Source organism: Sturnus vulgaris, chromosome 17 (genome assembly GCF_052056855.1).
Source record: "Sturnus vulgaris isolate bStuVul1 chromosome 17, bStuVul1.hap1, whole genome shotgun sequence".
Classification (NCBI taxonomy): domain Eukaryota; kingdom Metazoa; phylum Chordata; class Aves; order Passeriformes; family Sturnidae; genus Sturnus; species Sturnus vulgaris.
The window spans coordinates 3291964-3315411 of NC_142259.1; the positions used below are offsets into that span (position 1 = coordinate 3291964).

Here is a 23448-nt window from a genome sequence, read left to right on the forward strand (position 1 = left end):
CCAGCACATCAGTGCTTTAACTCTCTTCTGATTTATTTATACTGTTTATTATCAGAGCCCAATTCAATCAATAAAAGCTGGAATTCAAACACATGCACACGTTTGAATTATGCATACAAACACTCATCAAGGGACACAAGACAACTGCTATGGTCTAGATGATTCCTCTAACATATGGCAGCTCATAGGTAAGGGGGCTCATAGCCATGAATTTTTATACCTTGACTTCTGCTTGACCCCAGTGGTTGTTCAGCTACTGGAAACCAAATGAATTGAAATAGCATCAGAAATTCCACGGAAGAGACTTGGCCAAGGGATCTCTGCATTTCTTATCCCAAGCCACTAGAACCATATTTATGGGCTTTCTGAGCTGACAGTTCCTTTATTAGCTCCTGTACACACAGGAATTCCAAAAAAACACCAGCAACCCACACCAGACAGTCATGTCAAGGAAATGCTGCAAACAGAACAGTGTGCAGGGAACTGGAACTTAAAGGGAAACCAAAGCACAAACCTCAATTGCAGCCTGGCTTAGGCATCAAACCAACCTAAACAGGCTGCTGGAAGCAGAGTAGGAAATTAATAACTTTTGGCTCCCCTCTGCAAACCACCACCCTCCCTAAACCTTACTGGTCAGCAGATCCTCAGGCACAGCTCACTGCTGGCTTCTGCTTGCCTTTGAACACAGTTGGTGGTTACAACCCAACAACACTGCAAATTCAGAAAATGAAGGCAGAGAAAGTGTGTGACATGGGTGCTGCTGCAGACAGACTACCTTTGGAACTGTGTGCCCCACCTCAGCTGCAGTTCCATTTCTCTCAGTCCTTTGCCACCTCCTCACTGCTCTTCCCTCTCTATCCTGTCCCTACCATGAATCCTTAGCAGCCATCCCTCATAAGCAATCACCCTCCCTGCTAATCACTCCTCTGAAAAAGCTGTTTCTATTTTTCCTTACTGCTCCAAGCTCTTGTGCCACAGCAGAGCTGGTTTGCAACACATGGAGCCATGGCCTGAGTGCTGGGAACTAAATCAGAGCCCCTCCTCATGAGTTTGGCAGTGACAAAATTCTCTCCTGAATCTTCTCTGGCCTAGAGTTATGTGAATTCCAGGAGTCTCTTTGAAGTCCTCTTTCAATATTTCACAATTTATGCACAGAGTATTTTGGCTTTTCTATCAATACATTTCTGCTTGGTAACTCCCAGTTTGAATGCTGATTGTGTTTTGCATAAATTAACTAAATTGCAGCCCTTCTGTTTCATTGGTACTTTTTGTCTGCTTCCATCAGGAACAATGTCAGGGAGATTGCAAGCTGACTACAATTCTCTTTCCTAAGCAAGAGGAAAACATGTAAGAGCCCAATCAGCACCAGTTTCCTGATGTCTGTTGGGCTTCATAAGCTGTATTGTACTCTGGCATTTAACAACTTCTGTTCATTTGGTTCACTTTAAGAAGGGAATGTAACAATTGCCACAGTGTTCTGAGCTTCTGCTGTCTATTGATAAATATGGAACAGGTGTAACAACAGCTTTTCTTTCTTTCTTTCTCCTTAAAAATTCCCTGTGCTAAAAAGTTGTTTGTGCAATGCCAAAGCAAGGAGAGGTGTCTGCTCCCAAGTTCCAACACTCAGCTTGCACAGGGAGATGTGCAGCAGACTGCATTTCACAGGCAAGACAAGACCAACCGTGGTGGGAAGCTGCCAAGAACACAAAACTCTGCTCAGGGGCTGAGCCTGGAAGGAGTCTTCCCTTTAAGTTCCATATCCCCACAGGTAGGGGAAGGTCCAGCAATTGATGGCACATTTTAAAGATTCTTTTGCTACACAGCATGAAGAATTCCACATTCAGCCCTGGTCTGACAGCCAGTGTTTACACCTGGGACAGGTTTCATTAACCAAGAAATGCACTCACATCTCACCCATGACAAAAATCAGTTACCACAAGTTGCTTTATAAAACAGTCACAGGATTTATTGAGATAAATACAAATAGAAAGTTACATAGATTCTTTATTCTGACAAATGAATGACACTTCCAGAGTGTCCCCACTTAATTGGGCTCTAAACACCACCGTGTACTGACACAGCTGTCACGTGCTCATCCCACCAGGGCCACTAGTGAGGCTCAAACCTAAGCAACATGACCAACATGCTTTGGATTACAGGTGCTGCATCATTCCCTACAGCATCCCAGCAATATTGCACCAACTACTGTTGTCATATTCCTTAGCCAGAAATGCTGAAAAGTGATATTCATACTGCTGCTGTGAAAGTGGATGGACTACCTAACTTTGCTCCACTTGGCTTTTTAAATATTTTTGCATAATTTAAACAACCCAGAGAACTGCACGTGAACACACTCATTGCATACATTTGTCTAAGACAAGACATAAAGTGCAGCCTTTAGTCATGCTGAAATCATTTCTAGTTTAAAACTAAACCAAAGAGACAAACTTGCAGAGGGTAAATCTGGGTAACAGATCTGCACATTGTCTACAAAAAACCCACCCCAGAACTATGCTGGCTCCCATTAGGACATGCAACTGTGGAATTGTGACAGGAGGTTTTAAATACTCGACTGAAATCACCAAGTTCAAAACCCACCTGAATTTGGGAGCCAGAGAGGTACCAAAATATTGTTAAAAAACCAAGAACTGTGTTCAGCCTTTTAGTGAACTTTTATAGCTGGTGGCTTACCCTTTACACACATCCTAGTTAAAAACTCCTACTGAACACTAACCAAACATGCTAAAACCGTGTTTTTCAGTGGATTATTGCAAGTCAAGGTAACTATTGAAGGTGATCTGACAAACAGCAACCTGGGTTGGGTTAACGTTCAAGGTAGTTAATTTATATACAGGATATTTCAAACATACTTACATATACACACACTTAAAAAAATCTGTTCAGTGCTGAGAAATTTAATGAACTGATAATAAAAAACAGAAGTGAAACCTTGTCAGAAAGGCCTTAGAAAATCTGAACTGTTAGAAAATATCAGTATAATGCCAGCATTAGAAAAAGATATCAGAACTAGAAAAAAATTAACTTGAGGGGTCTTTTTGTTAAGAAATTGCAATCATAAAAAGTCTGTACTGAAGAAGCATTTGTTTTAAATTATAAAAAAAAACTGTAAAAAATTAAATGTAAAATGTTGCAGAGTTTACACTGTTAGCTGCAATAGCAGTGGTACATTTCTGCCTGCAACTTCCATAGAGCATTTTGTGATCTTACAAGAAAACAATTTGTTACAAATACTGTACATATTATAATACATGACTGGTTAACTCATACAAAAGTGAGCCTTCCCAAAATACAGAACCCAGCTGAGGAACCTACTCACTGTACTGCAGACAAGCCACATTCAAACAAAACCAAAACAAGTATTTCTGTGAAAACCTCCCCCATGTGAACTACTTATTATGGAACATGAAATAAGGGCAAGTATTTACACAGGTCTGCTGAGGAGAAAGGACTGCTCTCAGAAAGAAAGTAACTTATCACATGAAACCATTTCTTTAGTTTTTGAGCAGGATGAAGCTTCAATCCACAATTTAAAAAAATACTATGTTTTTTTCCAGGACCCACATTATTGCAGATTTGGGATCCAAGAGAAGACAGGGTCCAGCAGAAGTATAAGCTTTATAATTTTTCTGAGGCTACTCAATTGGACTGACACAATCCTGCTCTTTCTTCCAAGCCCCTGTTCCAACAGACAGGAGTCATCCCACTTCACCTTACCTGTCTCAGTTGGTGTTTGCCCCAGACCTTGCCATACAACCCACTGAGGCTGCAGAGCAAACTGTGACACCACCTTTCCCTGGAACATTTCTGCACTGGGGTTTTGCAGAATTCAGAGCTCCTTTATTTCTTAGGAAAAGCTGTTTGGGGTTTAACCACTGGGCAGGTTAAAAGGTGTTTGTTAAATGAGGTGTGCATGTAAAACAAAGACTCAAGCCTATAACTCTCTGTAATAGCCTTGTACAGCTCCAGTTCCTCTTGCAGAACTGAATCTCAACTCAAGTGACCTTTGCTGGGGCAGAACAAGGAATTTTCCACTTAGGAAATCTCCAGTCTGCCTGCTCCTGGGAGAGGCAGCAGCAACAAAAACTGACCTGTGAATACCTGTAAGGGCAGTCAGAAATGTTATTATGACCTATTAACACTGTAAGGGTATAGCTCAGAAGGAACAAATTAATAGAAACCTCACAATATACAAAGAATCTTGACCTCTCTGTGCTTTGAAAAATATCACACATAAAAATGACCCATGCATAATTCTAGCAGTGTAACTACTTTAAAATATGAAATTTTTGAGCTTTTCCCACTGATATGGAATTAAGTTCTTCATAATTTTTTGTTACAATTCAAAACTATTCACATATATACACCTTTCTTCAAATAAATGCAATAGGTGGAACAGTACAAAGATTATTATAAAGTGTGGAAAGAAGAGCTTCAGGAAAGTTCGCTACAATCAGGTTTTAAGATTTAGCAACCTCTTTAAGCTTATAGAAACTTGTACTAAAGGAAATATTTTGTTAAAAAAAATGAAATGTAAATTCTAAATATGCTGAAACACTGTGGTGTAAGACTTCACAGACAATACTGAAGTGCAGGTGAGGTCAGAGTTATCACCTCTATTTACAAAGGGAAAACCAAAGGGAAGGAATTACAGGAATCAAACACACCGCTGCAGATGAAACGAGGTTGTGAAATGAAAACTGCAACATTTCTCAACACCCCCCTTCCTGCTCACATAGGTAACAGAACCCACCTTATCTGTCCTCATTACTCACACTAACAGAAACAAGGTGAAAACCATCCTGCTGTTCAGCCTTCACTGCAGAACAACCCCTTAGTTTTGTTTTGCAATGGTGATATTGTCCATGTTATCCTGTTTCAGTTTTATGGTGGCAAAGAAAGACACATCTTGATCTCTGTCAGATTGCAGGGCTAGAATGGTCTCTTCTGCAGCCTCTAGATGAGGATTGCCAACACTTTTAAAATAAGCTGGAATAAGGGGAGGGAAAAAGACAATTTTAATCAAATCCAAAGGAATAAATCCCAGGGTATAAATAATGCAGAAATACAGAGAATGCCAAAATCATCTGAGGCAGCTTATAGTCTCCTTACAGAAAATACAGGAGACTAAGGAAGCTGGCAGAGAAAGAAATATACTGCTTCTGATTAATCTTATTAGGTACTTAAGTACTTCTAAGATACATTTCTATTTAGGCAAAAATTTTATCAATGAGCACAGGAGCATCCCAGACCTATCTGAAAAAAAAAAAAAATAGAGGAGATTTCTGTGCTTCTTCCTCGGGCAGCACCCGAGCTCCATGTGGGGGATCCCGGGCGCGGTTCGCGGGCCCGCACTGCCCCCGTGTGGGGCCGCTCGGCACCTGCAGCACCGGCCGCGCCAGCTCAGCCACGAGCATCGCTCGTACCAAGGCTCCAAAGCCACTCGAGCACTCTCAAATCTGCATTTAAATCCTAATTACACCGCGTGGTTCTGTTTCACAGCCTTGCACCGACTGAGCTACAAGAGCTGTGCTGGCAGAGAACAGCCAGCGCTGCCGAGGTGTTGGATCTTTCCAAGGAAATGAAGGACCACACCTTTCTCCAGCAGTGTCTGCCTCAGAGCCTTGGCGAGCAGGACCCTGACGTTTGGCACAGGATCTGATGCAAGGCTTAGAAGGCTGGGGAGTAAATGTTCAACGAACTGGTCCACAGGCATGCACTCCTCTTCTACTACAGCCTACGAGACAAACACACAACAGAAAAAACACAATTTATGTTAAACATACACTATTTGCCATGCCTTTCATTTCTTTCCACCTTGCCCTTAATCTGGCCTGTTAAAAAAAGCTCTGAACAACAACACCCCACTCTGTGTCTCAACATTTTGAATTTCAGCCAAAGATGGGCCAGGAAGAGCAGATTAATTTCTTTCAATAATGTTTTAGAAAATATTGCTCTCTTGCCTGTCATCACCCTTTTCCCTTTTAGCATTCAACCCTTGCTCCTCACTGCTACCCAAGTAAGCATATTTGGTTTGGAGGGGGTGAGTGGTGGCAAAGAGGGAAGCAGTTACTGGCATCCATCAGCCGTTGGTGGCGTGAAGAGCTCTTGTGATCCTTCAGCCTAACATTTGTTTAATCCTTGGCCATGCATCTCTGTTTGGGACTTAGTTCTTGGCTTTGCCACTGGGATACCAGATAGTCCAAGGATCAGCTGTGGCAGCTGGAAGCACAGACCCAGACAGGGATACAGCCTGGGGCGGGACAGCCAGATGCCAGCACTGAGACCACACTGACTCTGAGCAAACAAAAGCACCCAAAGAAATTGTGAGTCCAAATTCCAGTTTTGCCCACATTGCTGCAAAGCCCCAGATTTAGTGCACACATAGAAGCAGAGAGAACATTCCAACCTGACAAATGAAGGCAAAGGCTTGTCTCCCAACCCACTTGGAGCAGTGGCGAAACCGCACTACGAGCTCATTGATGAAATTTAGTCCCAGGGCATTGGCACTGTTTGCATAGAACTTCTGCAGTATTGCTACAACCTGTGAGCCAAAGGAATGGGAAAGGAGGGGAACAAGAAGAAGAAATGAAACTTCAGCTGCAGCCTTTAGACTTAAAAAGACATAATTTCATTTGAATTCTACAAAGCACACAGTATTCAATGTCAGCTGTGCTTGTAGGCTTCATAACAAATTAAATCAATTTGAGAAAAGATCAGTAGCAGTTGTTCTGTGTTTTGTCGTGGTATTTCCCCCCCCCCCCCCAGAACTGGGGGAAGGTTTTGCAAATTACATATACTAGCTTTCATTCACTTCAAAGGATTTCTCATTCACATACAACCACAGATAAATTTCAATATCTGTGGTAGTCTGACAACTCAAAGTGGCTTATAAACTTTCCATTTCATTTTTTTCCATATTGATTCCTGTGTTTATCAAAACATCCCTATTCACACTACTTGTCTTAAAAAACAGTGATTTCAGGTACCCTCTCCAGGACCATTTTCCTGCTCTCCTGCCAGGAAGTGAACTAAATCCCCTACCAGTTTGAAGGAGATCCACCGAACTTCTGAAACTTTATCGGAGCACAGGGTTAGTGCAATGTGCCTTAAGTAGTCATAGACATCATTGGGATTGTAGAGCTCTAGGATCAGGATCAGCTGCCTGGAACACAAAGGAAATCATGAACTGTACCAAGTGCAGCACCAGCCTGCTGCCATTCACCAGCTCTTACAGGTGGGGAAGCAGCAGCAAAGCACCAGGGTTACTACAGAGCCCTTGAGCAGTTTGTTCTTCTCTCCACTTATTAGAGGTTTTAATCCATCAGGGAGGCCAAGAGGAACTGTGATCCAAACTACATGTACCAGTGTAACAACATTATCCAAAAGAATAACCAAAAGCTACAAAAAGAAGAATGAGAAGCTTTTTCCAGCTTCAAACCAGTATCCTGTACATTCTCACAAAGCAAAAACTGAATATTTACCTCAGTGCAGAAATCTACATTTCAGAAAATAATTCCTACATCAAAACCACACAGAACTCACTCCAGCCATAGAACCAGCAGGCACACAGAACCCAGCCAGTAGCAGCTCCTCACCAGGGCTCAGGGAGCTGCTGTGCAACTTCTGTACCACTGTGAGTTTGTCGTGCCCAACTACAAAGGGAGAGCAAGTCCTCAACAGCCCAAACACAGCAACAGGATGAACACAAAGTCAGACTTTATCTGCCAACTATGGCTACAATGGTGCTTCAAATATCAACAGGGATTGTAGAAAAAGAACTGTGGGATGTTAGTCTACCTTTTTTATATACCCAGTCTAATAGAAGTATGAAAGGAATAAAACTTATTTTTTGAGAGCTGGTTTTTCTTTCCTACACATTAAAAAAAAATTTACTTTTTACACGTGTTTCACTAATTTTTTCAAGGAAGTCTTGAACTAATAAATTCTCACTGAATAATATCTATCAGAGTGTCATGCTTCATCAGCTGCAAGTGAACCAGATCTCCATTTTAGCAAACTCACAGGCATATAAGTTTTAGTTACACATTATAACACAACTTGTAAAAAATAAAAAACCCAAACACCCTTGACTCCCCCCAGACAACCTTAACAGCCAGTGGCTTTTTCCTTCCTAAAGAATGGTTGTAAACTTTTATCCTCTAATCAAGATGTGCCAACTTCTGAATGTAATTACTTATTTCCAAGTTAGTAATACAGGTTAAAAATCAGAAGTTAACAAAATTACATACTCTGCCAGCTCGTAACGAAACCTCCAGTTCCTGCTGTTATCAGTCACCACAAATTCTTGCAGCTGGTAAAGATACTCTCTCCTTTTGTCTGCATGAAGTAGCTAAAGGAAAAACATTACTGGTATAAAACTGATAAAACTTCAAACTTGCAGTTCTCTGGTGTGTCACTACTCACACCTATGTGCATTTTCCTGCTACAAAGCAAGTGACCAATGACAAGGTGCTTCCTAAAAACTGTGCACAATCAGCTGAGTGCCTGGACACACACAAGCGACATCCAAAGTACAAGAAGACATCCCTTTAGCAACACCCAAAGCACCATCTCTGGGCATGAGAATGAGCAACCAGAAGCTGAGGATCTGTGTGTATTCCACAGAAGCCCACCAGGATCTGCTTTCTTCTCTCCCAGCCCCAAACACAAATTGCTACTGGGCTAACGTTCCATTTTACAACAGCCAGCAGCATTTATAACCACATTTACAAAGGGTTTTCAGCTTGGTATTTTGTTGGGATATGAGAGAAAAGTGAGGCACATTAAAAGAAGGAATAGAGGCACACACACACAAAATGGCAGCATTGCAAAAAACTAAGTATTAATTAGATACTGAGACATGCACAGCTCATTCAAAAACTCATCATATAATGGAATTCAGAAAAAAAACGATGTTGAGAAGTTGAGGACATTTTCCTACCTTCAGAAAGTCATAGAGATGTTTGAGGACACCGATACGCACTTCATCCAGGTCTTTGAGGAAGCCATTGAAAATTGGCACGAGATCAGCAGCCGTGAGCTGATCCCCCAGGATCACAGCCAGCTCGTGGATGGAGAAGGCCAGAGTGCGCCGCACCTTCCACTGCAAACAGGCCAGCAAGGCAACGACATGAGGCACCACAACTAACATGAACAAGCTTTTCAACTCCCCCTGTGTGAGGATTGAGGCAGCAGGGCAAACAGGGCTAGTAGAAAGTGTTAATCATTTATGAAGTCTGGTTTAAATCTGGGATTTTATCTTTTTAGTGCATGTTTATTCATCTGTGAAATTATGTCATCTTATAACTACAGTACAAACTGAAGAAAAAGCCTCCTCCTCAAAATTCCTATTTTTTGTACCAAAACTTTCTTTTCTTACCTGTACATCTGAAGCCAGTGTCTCATAGGTGTCCTTGAGGCAGTGCCAGTTCTGCCTGCCCAGAGTCAGGGCCACCCCAGGCAGGCTGTAAGCACAGTGCTTGGCAATCTCAGTGTCAACAGTCTGGGCTCGAGCAGGGTCAGTCATGGACAGGTACTGGTCCAGTAAAGGCTGAGGGATGATGTCCTACAGACAGACACACTTCAATTTAAGAGCAGAAAGGAAATACAGCTGCTATGCTACAGTTCTACCAATCAGCCAGCATCAAAACACAAGAAACAAGACAGCCCTTGTGTGTGTCACCCTCACCAAAGGTACATTACTCCAATGGTTACTTGTCCCCTCATTAGGATAGAGGGGCAATGAACAGTCATTATTGCTTTATCAACACCTTGCATCAACCAAGCTGAAAATTCCTTCTTTGCTAATGTCAAACAGTAAATCAGTGACAGAACAGGACAGTCAGTACCTACCTTGGTTGCACAGGCTGCCTCTAAGGCACCAAAAAGGCAACAGAATGTTTTTAATTTTCTCTTTTTAAACAGGGTTCTCCTTGAATTCTGGAGCCTTCCTTCACATTCTGCAACTGATCCATTGCAGAAGGGACCACTGCACTAAGGGTGAGATGAACTGTATCCAGTACTCCACTAAATCCATTAGATTCCATTTTAATCACCTGTAATTTTGACTTGTCATCTTCAAATGGTGGATTATTTTCTTGCTCTTTCCTCAAAAATACACTGGTTCCTCTGTGTTGTTCCTCTAAGTCCTGCAAAAGGAGGTAGTGAAATGAAGGAGACTTGGTGCTGTTTGGGCTATTTCAAAGCATCACAGTGCAGAACAATGGAGCTCAGATCCAGAACAGCCCTGCACAGGCAGAGCCTTGTTCAGTGTGTTTATGCAAGTACAAAAAGACAACAGTTACACACTGAGACAAACAGACTGTAGCAGCAACAAGGGCAGCAGTAGTTAAGATTTACCTCTAAAGAAAGCAATCTAACATCACAAACCCAACATTCATACACATTTTGGATGGTTACTTTTAAATAGTTTTTAATCTTGAAATCAACAAATTATAGTCAACAGAATTTCATCAGGAAAAAACTGTACAAGACTACTGCAAAACTTTAATCCTGGGTCATTTGGGTGCAAGCAGAAATAAGCCCTTAATGGCTTTTCTTTGGTTAGAGTTAGTAGAATATGATAGTTGTGGTTTAGTAATTTTCAAGGGCTTTGGATCAAAAGTGGGTCAGTTATGTCAGGGACTGCACAACCCCACACAGCTCAGACAGGGAGCACAACGTGTACTTACTGTGCTTTTCAGCACACTGGTGCTTGACTGGTCACTGATGTCACCCTGGGAGGCAGGGGATGAAAGATTGTCCCCCTGCACCTGGTTGCAGGTAGCATCTGAAACAGCTGTCTCATCCAAAATCATTTTGTTCTGAAGATTGTCACCACCGTCTTCCATTTTTTTGGTCTCACAGTCACCAACAGAATCAAACTGAGCAGCTCTGAGAGCAGCAGACAACACTTGGACCTGAGCTGTATAAAGCAAGACATGGTTATTTAGTCTCCTTTCTGCATTTAAAGTCATTAAACTTACAATTAACTCATCTGAAAAGATAAAAGGCAGCCCAGTATGAGCTGTACAGAAATGTTGTATTATCAAACATTTGCTCTTGGAAAGAAAAGGCCTTTTACTGCAGAGCACTCAAGAGCCTTGGTGAAACAATAAACTGAGCTGACTATGGATGACAAGAGGGATTTGGTCCATGAAACACAGTTCCCACTATCAGGCCAATATCCTTCCAATGCTTCCAACAAAGGGCCTGTTTCAGGTAGTTAAAGAGAGAGAATTTGAAATTCAGGCCACTCCCAGTCAGCCAATATTAGATGAATTCAGCTTGTAACAGGTAGCACTGTCATTAAACCCACAGTACCTTCAATACTCAAAACCTGTTCAAACTGTCTTTAACAAGCTGTTTTTCCTTTTTGTATTTAGACCAATTTATTTTTCATGCAAACAGAAGCCAGGAACATTTCCTCAGCTGTTCTAGAAAAAACTCAGGTCTAATGAAAAAAAGCTATTGCATAATCTTCTACTATAAAATACTACTCAAGATAGGTTCATCACCCTATGAATACCAAGCCAACTAAAACCACAGTCAAGCATTTTGTAAAGGCCAGAAAACCTGCTCAGAGAAAACACAATTTTTACTGTCACAGAGTCTCACCTTGAACATCTGGGTCATCTATGTGCTCCTGTAAGCTTTCTAGAACCTTTTTTATTTCACTGCTAGCAACACAGTTATTACATGGCACAGAGCTGTGCTTCTCAGCCTTGAACTGCAGCAACTCCAGGTCCTGACTTATGTCGGGCAGAGGAGGGCGCCAGTACAGGAACGTGTTAAACACGTCCTCGGCAGACGGCAGCCCCGAGCCCAGCCTGGGAAAATTGCTCTCCTTTGTGGCTTCAGTGACACCAGCAGCAGTTTTGTCACCCTGACACAAGCGAGACACATCTTCTCCAGGGCTGGCACAACAATCTGAACTTTCTTCCTGTGGATTTTTGTTTATGTCCTCAGAGAGGTTTGTATGAAGTTCTGCTGAAATCTCCTCAGTTGATGATTCCGGTTTGATTTCCATTGGTTGTTCTGGGCTGGAAACAAAGTTATTGAAAGTAAACTTTAAGTACTCTGTAACAAGAGGTTTTCAGTGAAATGCTTCATAAAAGACGCCAGTAGCAACAGAAGATTTTCTCCAACGAAAGACAGAATTTGTGTTACCACTATGCTTTACTTCATCAGTTTTCCCTCGGCCCTCCTGTGAAGCCAAAGTGAATTTTTCAATAACGTGGTTACACTGAAGTGTTTGATCTCAATCTTCAGACCTTTTCTGGAAATGTATTCCCAAATGGAGATGTCTAGCCTTGACAAGCAACAAAAATAATTGCCTTCCTTTTAGACCCTTCCACTACACCACACCTTTCCCAGGATTTACCTGGACAACACAGCATTTGCACCAGAAGCCATCACAGTGATATTGTTGCTTGGCTGACAGGGATTGGAATTCACATCTTGTGCTGATGGTCGGATACTCAGTGTCCCATCTTCTCGAATGTAAAGACCAGCACTTGAAGGGTTTGCAAAGGTAGAAATAAATGGGCCAAGAGACTGAAAAGCAGCCTGACGAACCTGTGGTAGTATAAGAGCAACAGTCAGGCTTCATGCAACTCTCACAGAATTGAAAAATCTAAATTTGGTGCAATTTTCAGTAAGAACCAGATGGTTCTTAATATAACAGCTTAATTTAATACCAAATATAACCAATTACCAAATAAGTGCCACTTAAGCAAAGGGTGATACACCTAATCATTGTACAGAAATATTTTGGAAGTCATAAATTTAAGAGACATCTGTTTACTTTCACTCATCAACTTAACACAAACAACCTTTTCTCAGAAGAGTATTGACACTTTATAAACTGTTGAGAAAGAAGAAACAGACACTCTCATTAGAGGAGATTAGTTTTTAGCACATTAAGCTCTGATCTGCCTGGGAGGATGCATGGATTCCAGAGTGAGGTACTCACCCATCTGCAGGTATCACTGATCAGGCTGATGAACAGTGGGGACAGTTTGCTCCTGCGAACTTCTGGGGATGTGGTGTAAGACACTGCCATAAAGCATTCAGCACAAGCCTTCCTCATTCCCCACACACTATCAGAACACAGCTCAAAGAACTTGGGAATCTACCAAAAATGAGCCAATCCAAAACTAATTAAAGACTAAACAAAGACTGTAGCAATATCAAAGAATTTGTTTGAAAACTAGAGACAATGACAACTCAAGAGAATAAAGAACAGAAGAAATAGAGACAGGTTAAATGCACATACTAGTTAAAGGAATTGTAAAAAAACCCCATCTGTCTCTCACTCCAATAGGAATGTGTGTACAACTATTTGCAATAAGAAAGAATAGAAAGAATTATTAATGGCCTATTTTCCCTGAAATAATAATTGATGATCATCTAGTTTCAGGGAAAAATAAAGGTGGTAATTCTAAAGCGTGTGTATATCTATAAATATGTATACATATATATATATGTATCTGCTTTCAAATAAATTTTTAAACATGTTTTGCAAAGCAAGAACTTTGCATTTTTCTTAATTCCCAGTTTTGCTGTGTAATTGCCACCAAAGCCTTACCCAAGTCAATTAAAAAATGCATGCACACTGATTAATTTATAGAGAAGACAATAAAGGAACTCATTATTAAACTTTCTGAACTGAGAAATACACTTTTTACAAATTTATTTGGTTTTTACATACCAGCAGTCTTTCAGTGGCTTCTTGCCCAACTGCATTACAAATGTCACCAAAATTAGCTGCACAAATCTAAGAAATAAGAAGTCATTAATAACACTGAGTCTCTTTCAAGGGCATTAGTTTGATTATCAACTCCACCATGCATTATTTATCCCATCAAACAACTGCACACGTTTTGACTCTTCCAATTTCAGCCCAGTAACTGCATCATGCAATATTAACTCATCCAAACAAAGGCTCACTGGAGTAAGTGTCCATACACCACATGCCTCTGGGATCAATTGTAATAAAGGTTTCTGCATGAGGAGCATCATCTGCCCCAGTAACCACCAGAAGGGACAATAAGCCCACATGAAAGTTTAAATCACTTTGAGCAGCAGCTGTCAAACCCAAAGCAGGCCAGAACATGATACCAGGGTCAGGACTTAGGTGTACTGACAGCACTAGCCTGGCTCAAGGTGGCTTAAGTGCTTTGCTGAAGCAAAGTTTAATCAAGGTCTCAAGTTCGTGCCATTTACAGGCCATTACAGGAGCTCTAATTAAGGCAAAAGGGCCATCTCCTCATGCTGGAGAAAGATGTTGGCAAAATCTGAAATCATTTAAGATAGAACTGTGTTAATATACGTTTTAGCCACTCTGTGTTTATTTAGAAGGCAATAAAAGCAGCTCAAATTCCAGCAAGTGCAGCTTATGTTGCAGACCACGCTGAAGTTCAGTGTGACCCTTAAGTCTACTCAAATATTTTAATACTTCTTATGCTACAAGTTTCCTTTTGTACTCAAACATGAATTAAAGTAAGGCTTACACTTTGGGGATTTCTCCTTTCAATAATAATGGATTTTTTTTTAAAGGAAGGATGTCTCAAATGCTTATTACTACTGAATTCTGAAACAAGGTGCTAGAAATTATAAAAGTTGCTTCCATCCTATAACCAAGCACAGCAGCATAAAAAAAAAGGCTGTGCAAAACTATTAAATGTGCAAGTTCTGTTTAACTACTGGAGCCAACCTAGTGGCCAAAGTCTATTATCTGTTTCTTTACTGAACTACAGAAATTAGAACCATGTCAATTAACCAAAACTTCTCTTTCAGATGCCTTGGAAGTTCATCAGCTAAAGTCATGACTAAATAATGCAGGAAGGAATTTGAACAGCAATGTACAAATTCATTTTTAGGTGGTTTAGAGTTGAACACACACCAACCTTTCTGACTTGAAAGAGTTTCCCATCACTGCACAGTTCACAGAAACGAGGAAGCAGCATGTGCTCAACTGTTGTTCTGCTCAACATAGAAGCCATTTTACAGATTATCTGAAAATCAGGAAAGGAATAAGTGTAAGGAGAAGAAAATTATAAAGCTTGTAAGCACAGCCAAATATTTCTCCTAAAAATTACCTCAGAGAGCAAGACAGTGATTACAATCAAATAGATAACACTGCTACACATTATTTGTATTTCCATACATCTGTTTTATGTAAAGCACAAACACAGCTTTACTTTATGCTAGAATATAACATTTTTGCATTTAATTCCTTATCTTTTTTTATCTGGTTAAATAGACATTTATTAATAGATTTGTTTTCAAGGTGTTTGTAATGTGGCAAACACTGGCATTTTATATGGAGAAGACAAAAGTTCCTTTGCACTAAGGACCTTACAAAAACCACATTCTTTAAGCATATCAGAAATACCTCAAGCTTCAGCATGCAAGGTAAGACATTGGGCTTTAACAGTTCAGATACTTCAAAACATGCACAGTTGCAGCTCTGTAGGCTCAGATACCACAATAAAATAGAAGTTTGCTATACAACAAAATACAAAAAGGGAGTGCAAGAAAAATGATTTGTTTACATGAACCAATACACACTTTACAGGAATGATGCCCAGGAATTTTAGGAGCTAACAGCATATAATTAAAGGAAGTTAGCAAGATACTTCAGCTTTCTCTGAGGAACCATCAACTTCCACTCCCAACACAAACTACGTTTCTGCTGTGAAAATCATGTGCTTTGGGTTGAGTGTTTCCTTTCAGCTCCCACTTTCTGGGAGAAGTTGCTGTAATTCTTGTATTTGCAAGAGGAGAAAGCAAGGGGCTCTCATGCACCAGGGGTTTAATGCTTACACAAACATCATCAGATTACAGTCCTCATCTTTCTGGTTTTATTTTTCAAAAGATACTGAAGCTTTCTACCTTCACAAAAAATAAGCTTTATTCCTTTCTAGAATAAATGCTTGCCTTCGTAATGGAATGCTAAGTAAGAACTAAGGAAGACACCATTCAAGGACTTTCCTACAAATTTTCAAACTTCTAAAAGGCATCTGGTGCTCAGATGTCATCCTGGAAAATTGCCTAAGCAATTCCCAACTCCCAAACAAGGAAGAGGAAAATCTAGCTGGTAAAATATTTTACAGGTCAAGTGTCAGATATCCATGTTGAAATGTAATTACACACCAGCACTTTTCTGTGGAGTCAACTGATTTCTTGAAAGTCACCAGGCAATGTTTCTTTCAAAACACTTCAGAACTAAGATCAGGTCATATTTCTACAACATTACTGTGAAACCTGGTAAAGCAAATGTAAAGAACACTCTGGGGAATGTAACAGTCCTAACAAGAATTTTTTAAAAGGCTGTCAAGGATCAATTGTATTTTAAAGCCATTCTGCTACTATTTTGACATAATTTAGCATCCTGAAGTATAAAGATAGTCTCTCTTTAAATCTTATATTTTCAAAAATTCAGAATAAAAATTAAAGATTTGTTTTGTTTAAGTAAAAAATCCAAATATCTTAATGAATAAACACAAGGAGTTTGATTGCTTGCTTTATTTAATGCCAGCAGTATTCCTGGACCTCATCTTAATCACCACTATAAATTAATGTTATCAACTTACATTGACAGCTTCCACCTTGTACTCATCATCACTGTCAGGAGCAGAGAGGTCCAGCAGAATTGGACACACCTTATTTTCAATGTCACTCTGAGCCACAAGGTCTTGTTCCAGCAGTATCAGCAGTGCTTCCTGGCCTGCCTTTCTGACCTATAAACAAACACACAAAACCAGTTTGTCACTATAAAAACAACATTTACAGATACAAGAACCACTAAACCATCTATCCTTTAAGTGGACAAACAAGTACAAGCTAAAAAAAAAAGTCTTAGCTTTGTCATAAGAAATTAGTAATAAATACTGAAGTTTTATATAATCATTAGATGACATTTCATCACATTCTGAAAATAAGGCAAAAGAGGAAGAGAAAATAGTATGTGCAAGTCATGATTCCTGTAACATTCTGTCCATGTGCTTTCTGGCAAATCCTGAAGTCTCCCATTATCTGCTAAGGGAAGTGTTAAAAACAAAACCAACAAAATTAAAATAGAAAAAAAAAGAAAGGAAAAAAAACAAACAAATCAGACCTCCCTAGAGCAATGTGCTGAAACCAACAAACAGAACACTACATAAAAGCCAGATATCAACTGATGTGGAATTTCCTCTTATCTCCCTCCTCATGCCTTAACTTCACTGAACCACACAGAGTTTTCCAAGGATTCAACTCCTGTTGTCTGTTTTTCCTACCTGATTGTTAACATCTGTGAGGTACCTCACTACTATGGGCATAAGGTATTCAAAAAATGCTGTTGGGAATTTTGGTCGACTTTCTTGTAGAAAAATGGCAATAGGAGGTATCTGTTCCATCAGCTCTGTGCGAACAGTTGGCTCTGGAAATAAAAGTCAAATTACATTAGTAAATATAAAATGAACATCAGGTACCTTAAGAAAAAAAAGAGTGGCATTTTTCTTTATATTTTCACAACAGAGGAAAATAACCAAATAAAAACCTAATAAAATAACCTAAACATAGAAATTGCATCACTGGGATTGTCTGTTCTTAAAGGAAAGCTGAATTAAACAGAATAGCCTTACATATATCATCACAGTTCAGAGACTTGGGATCAGTTCCCAAATCAATCCTATAAAATGACATCACAAGCTGGAAAATCCAGTCACCATGAATGTATGCACAAGAACTATTTAAATACAAAACTGCTCTATGCCACCTACACCAGATACAACAATTCAAATTTAACAAATTTGTTGAAAAATGCTCCAGGTTCTATACTATGAACAGGCTTTTTATTAACATTTACCATACAAAATATTTCAAAAGCAGAGAAAAATGAATCTGTTTTCATTGACAGATCTTCCTGCTGGATGATTCAACTTCCTTAGTTCATTCATTGCCTTCTCAAAATCGGAAGTCAGTGCTTCCTATGTTGCAACTTACATAAAATAACTTATACAAATTAAAAAACAAACAAAAGCAAACTTTCAAACCTGCATCTTCAGAGAGCCTGACCACTATTTCCATTACAGTCAGAAAGTCTTCTTCACTGTTACTGAAATCTCGAAAGACATCCAGAAGTCCCCTGGCAATAATTTGCCTGTGGAGTGAACACAATAATTGCCTTAATATTCAGTCAATGACACTTAGATGGGATGCAAGGGGAACTTATCAAATGCAAATGGCACCATAAAACAGATCAAGCTCTTCTCTGAACATTCTACATACCAACAAAGCAAAGATGGAATGGAGAAACCTTATTTAGATAACCACGAATTAAGATCTCTTTTCATGGAAGTGTTTTACAAGTTATTCAAATAGAAATAACATCAGGGATGTGTCTGGGTATAAAATGAAAGACACAGCTACATCTTAACATCCACAGTACACTCACACTCGGGTACCACCAGGAGTGCCTGTTGTGCCCTTACCTGTTAAATACATTATCACTGAAGGCATATTTCTCTAGACGAGCCAGTGGAGTTAAGTTATCCTGTCCAGGAATATCCAAGAACGCTGTAATCCTCATGCTATCACAGTCTGGTCCATAATCCTCAAAGCCAACTTGAAAGACATGAAAAGTAACCAAAAAAAAAAAAAAAAAAAATCCAAGAGTTAGCAAAGAGATGCTACAATGTAAAATACAAGAAACCAGTAACTATTTCTTTCAAAGAAAAGTAATTGCACATCACTGGAAACAGCCTATAAAATCTTAAATTGTATCTAATGGAATACAACATTTGCATATACACTTGTAAATTCAAGCTTTAAAGCTTAACTGTAAAAATCCTTTGCTTTAAACACATTTTACTTTGCCCTTTCAGTGGAGGATCCACATGCACTGAGTTAAGAGGGCTCTGCTGACACAATTGCATATCACAAACCAGCCCACACATTCAAAAGGGAAGTAAGTCCCCTTAGAAGAAACTAATTTTAACAATCATAGCAAAATTAAAACTGTATTGCTTTAAATCAGCAGATTCTTATGTCTGTTTCAAAGTTCCCGAGGTACATTTTTCTCATTGTAGTTACTGGGTGCCACATACCAAAATCAAACAGGTAACTTTGGGAAAAACTTCAGTACTTGTGAACATGCTGGGAGCTCCCTACTGTACCTATCACCTATGGAATTTTCTATGTGAACTCGCTCCTCTCTGAATCTTTTCTGTATTCACATCTTCAGATTTTTACCCAAGTATTACCACACCAACTGTTAAAATTTGCCTTACCAAGTCACCATTACAGACCAGAGGCAGGAGGTATGACTGTGAAAAGGAAAGGGAAAGGGAGAACTTTGTTGCCAAACTTATTTTAATCCTTCACCCCTGCTACCAGGTGAAATAATGTGCCTGCAACATAAATCTTTCACGTAAACACTCTTATTTAAGCACTGGATATAGGAACTCCACACAAAGTGTTGCACTGGGGTATTTATATTGCTGCTCTGGGTTTACAACTGTCCCAAGCACTTCCTTCACACAAACAGAGACATTGGGATCACACTTAAGTAAATGCAAATTCTGCCAGCACAGCTTCTCGCATGCATTAATATCTCACAAACCAGCACGTGTGCTGACAGTGACAACCACTGAAGGCAACAAGCTACTTCTTTGGTCTAAACTGTATTAATACCAATTATAAATCACTTTATATGTTAAAGAAACCTCTGTTCCAAGCCTCAGTTTTTTCCAACATTTCCTGTGTAAAACTCTGCTTTTTAATTATTCAGCCCAAGTCATAACACTCTCAGAAATAAAGCTCAGTAAAAGAGGAAATCATCTGAACAGACTTGGAGAAAAATGCTATACCTGGGTCTTCAGGGGGAAAAAAGCAGATTGGTTTAAGGTCTCTAAGGTACCCAGGTGAGGTAAAATACTACAGAAGTTCCAAATTCTGCTGTTCTTGCAGACAATGCACTCAAGTTCAATAGATTTCAAACAAAATAGAACTGTGGGATTAGATCCAATGTTGACATTTCAAATATGCACACAGACACTACAAGTGAACCCACAGCCACACAATAGGAAACAGATGCTAATTATTCCCAGCTTTTTAAAATGATGACATATTGCACTGACACCCTTATTTCCCCTCCACTGGTCATTATTATTTCTCGTGGCTGCTTCTTACACAGGGGTCTGTCATATTCTAAACATTTATCTGCCCAAGTGTAAATAATTTACAGAGCCCAGGTCTGCCTGGGATCAATCTGCTCCAGGACTTCCCCTCAGTCAAAGCATCTGAAGAGGGAACATCCACATTTGCTGCTTCAGAAGACGCTTCCTGTATCCCTGAAGCTCAGGGGAAGTGACACAGTGTCTGTAGCATTGCACATTTCCCTTCTGAGGTTGCAACAAACTCTCCATACCCAAATTCTAGCCATCCTTACGTCTGTGCAATTATAGTACATATATCTGAAATTCCAACAGACCAGACACTCAGTAGCTGATTTTTGAGGTGAGTCACCTGCTACACAAAGAAAGACTGATTAGAATCAATATACTTGTCATTAGCTTTACCTAGTTCCCACCTGTCCCTAATGAGAAACATTTTAACAATTAAAGCTATTAGTTCAAATAGTTCAGAATTTCTACCAATTCAAATGTTAACGGAATAAATCCCAGTTTTAACTTTGACTACAAAACCACACCTGGGACTAATTATGTAAACATGATGTACATGTTTAATTTTACTGCATGGAGTAGCCCCATTATTCATTTAAAGTACTTAAGCACACACCAGTGCTTCCAAGAGCAGAGAGAAAACAGAGCACCACTACTTATGCTCAGGATTGAGAGTTAAATACCTGAAATTTTTTCCACACAGTCACTACACACAAGTAAGGAATAATCATGGCAGAATCCATTTTGCCTTCTCTCAAGAATTTTAGTTTTCTTTTTCCATAAAATAGGACACCAGGGGTACTCAGAAGTTTCAGAATACACCAAGTACTGCAAAGTAAATCCCAAATACTGAACTAGTATTTCTTATCTCATGTTCTTTCACAGGTACATCTAATATTCAGCATTTTTCCCTCTGGCTAGATCAAACAAGTGAGCTTGAAATCTGTTCACCTATAAACAGAAATAAATGTGACCGTATTCACAGCTGAACTGGAGTTCACTGGGCTCAAAAGCTGCTCAGAGGTGTGAGAAACTCAGGGTCACAGGACCCAGTGGAGCAATTCAATGTCAACACCCAGTGTCACTATTCACATTTCACGGCACAAACCAGTAAATACCAGCACCCAGCACAACAGTTTAATCAGCTCAAGAAGGTAATTTTCCCTCCTGGTGTTTGTAGAAGGAAAAACAAATTCTTTAAATAGTTTCTTATTAATTGCACAAAGGGCATAAATCAGCTAATTATTTCTTCCAGATGACCCATTATCTTATGAAAAACAAGTTTTAAGCTGCACTTGAATTTAGCCAGATTGTACTACAGCTTTTTCCCACATTCAGAATAAGCTCCTAGACTCCTTGATTCAACACAATCGATCTTCAGTGTGCATGACACTATTTTACCAATTTACTTAATAAGCAAGAATCCAGTTCCAGTGATTTATTTAACTGAGGCTTTCCTAAAACACAGTCTGAACTCTTTGCTAGCCTAGTCTCTGGATTAGCACAACAGTATCTCAGTCATGGGACACCTGAACTCCACTACAACAGGGAGCTTTAGATTCCATAGTTCTTAAGGTATTGTCAAGTTAATTCACGTAATCAAAGAATATTTTTAAATCACAGAATTAGATATTAATAAAGCTCTAAAAGGTACATTTATTTACATGTTCATCCTGAAACGGATAGATTCTTTTATGAATTACCACTTATGGCAAAACTGTCTTTATCTGGACATTTTTATTTACTCAAGCTTTGCCTTACAAGCATCAAGCTTCTTAATCAACTTAGCAGACAAGTCTGTTACAGTCTAAACAGAACAGTGAAGGAGTGAACGCTAATGGGGAACAAATACTTCCAGGGATGGTCCAAGGCCAAAACCCATAAGAAAACTACTATGAAGTTTGCACTTATATCTTCTTCTCACACTTTACACACTGCTGTCTACTAGGGAAAAGCAGAAACCTCAAAGACTGAGAGCAACAACTAAGAGAATTCCACAGAACCAGCTCCTCCCACAGAGGAAACGTCCCTGCACATCTTCCAAACGGAAGACTTTAAATCCCAGTTATATTCCAACATTTCCCCTGGTGTTCCCGAAAACCACCTTTCTCCTAAATCAGCTTTCTCACGCTCAGCTGAGAAGGTGGGTGGGATTGGTCCACCTGTTTCACATTTCTAAGCTGTATCGAACAATAAAGGTCTTGTGAGAAACAAATGAAGTTTCTCACAAGAAACGAATACAAGTATCATTTTTCTTTCTTAATAGAAAAGTCAGCCCAGCATCCAACGCGACAATGAAGACACCCCACAGAGAGAGCTGCTTTCGAAGGCAACAGAAGTTCGTATCACTGTTAGCCAAAGCTTTATCTCCTGAAATCACAGCGCTTACTAGGCTGGTCCATGTCTGACAGGTGTCCAGCTCTTCTGGAGCACAGCCCTGGACTACCCCGGTGTGTGATGGAGCTGTTCCCTGCTCCGGGACGGGGCTCGGTACTCAACCCGAACCCGCCGGTTTGTGCGATCCAAGCGGAGCTCGCACTGCGATCCTCCCTCCATCCCGAGGTGCGCTCACAGCACATCCCCGGGATGCGGAAGCAGCGGAACACGCGTTCTCACAGCCTCTACCGCTCTGGAAGGTCTCACCTCGGCTGAGTAATCCCTAGGTTAATCATCTTTATTCCTACTGACAACAGGAGCGGGGCTGATCCCCACATCCCCTTCCACTGGCTCAGGAGCTGCTGGAGCTGCTCTTTGCACCGAGCCCAGCGGGGATGGTCCCAGCTCCCTGGAAACCTTCACCTGCCAGAACTGCCTCAAAATCCTCCCCTCGGCCTCACCGGGGTGAAAATGCGGAGAGGGAAAGAGGGCGACAGGAGGACCCCGGGGTGGGAGAGCGGGCCTGAACAGGGAGCGGAAAAATAAAAAACAGTTACTCACAATCATCTAAGTCATCCTGCAAATCCACAAAATACAAAGGGATCCCTACAAACAAAAAACAGAAGAGAGATACCAGGGGGTTGGTTTCGGAGGGACGGCGGCAGCCCCGGCTGAGCCGCCCGCCCGCCGGCCCCACTTACCGGCCATCTTGGAATGGACATGGGCGAGGAGGAGGAGCGGGAGGGCACAGGGAGGAGCCGCGGGTGCTTCCTGCCGCCGGGTCAGCCCCGAAACGCCACCGGGTGAAGGAGCGGCGGCTGCCGGGGGTCGAGCGGCCCCTCAGCACCTGAGGGGGACAACAGCGAGCGGGGGACGCGGG

At 40.5% G+C, this 23448-nt stretch overlaps 1 protein-coding gene across 2 annotated transcripts; it reads right to left on the reverse strand.

The window, feature by feature from the left end:
• Positions 1 to 1940: 1940 nt before the first annotated feature.
• On the reverse strand, positions 1941 to 23382 carry LOC106851719 (serine/threonine-protein phosphatase 4 regulatory subunit 1-like). Of its 2 annotated transcripts, XM_014873877.2 has the most exons (20): positions 23270 to 23365; positions 23130 to 23174; positions 18501 to 18633; positions 18063 to 18169; positions 17304 to 17446; positions 16620 to 16766; positions 14931 to 15038; positions 13733 to 13798; positions 12995 to 13153; positions 12404 to 12597; positions 11638 to 12062; positions 10713 to 10945; positions 10077 to 10169; positions 9401 to 9586; positions 8963 to 9124; positions 8271 to 8371; positions 7063 to 7183; positions 6428 to 6562; positions 5614 to 5755; positions 1941 to 5007 (listed from the first exon to the last, which is right to left on the reverse strand). In XM_014873877.2, the coding sequence occupies exons 1-20, from the start codon at positions 23274 to 23276 to the stop codon at positions 4853 to 4855; spliced, it is 2862 nt and encodes a 953-aa protein (XP_014729363.2). In that variant the 5' UTR covers positions 23277 to 23365; the 3' UTR covers positions 1941 to 4852. The 2 variants fall into 2 exon arrangements, with proteins under 2 accessions (XP_014729363.2, XP_088031314.1); XM_088175188.1 differs by lacking the exon at positions 23130 to 23174 and having other exon boundaries at positions 23270 to 23382.
• Positions 23383 to 23448: the final 66 nt, after the last annotated feature.

Bases quoted from the DNA above. Each gene is read 5' to 3' on its own strand.
- LOC106851719 (XM_014873877.2), bottom strand. The intron at 16,767-17,303 runs GTAGGAAAAACA...GTTTGTTTATAG, and splicing joins TCACAGATGTTAACAATCAG to GTCAGAAAGGCAGGCCAGGA. The intron at 6,563-7,062 runs GTAGGGGATTTA...TTTGGCTCACAG, and splicing joins GGTGGATCTCCTTCAAACTG to GTTGTAGCAATACTGCAGAA.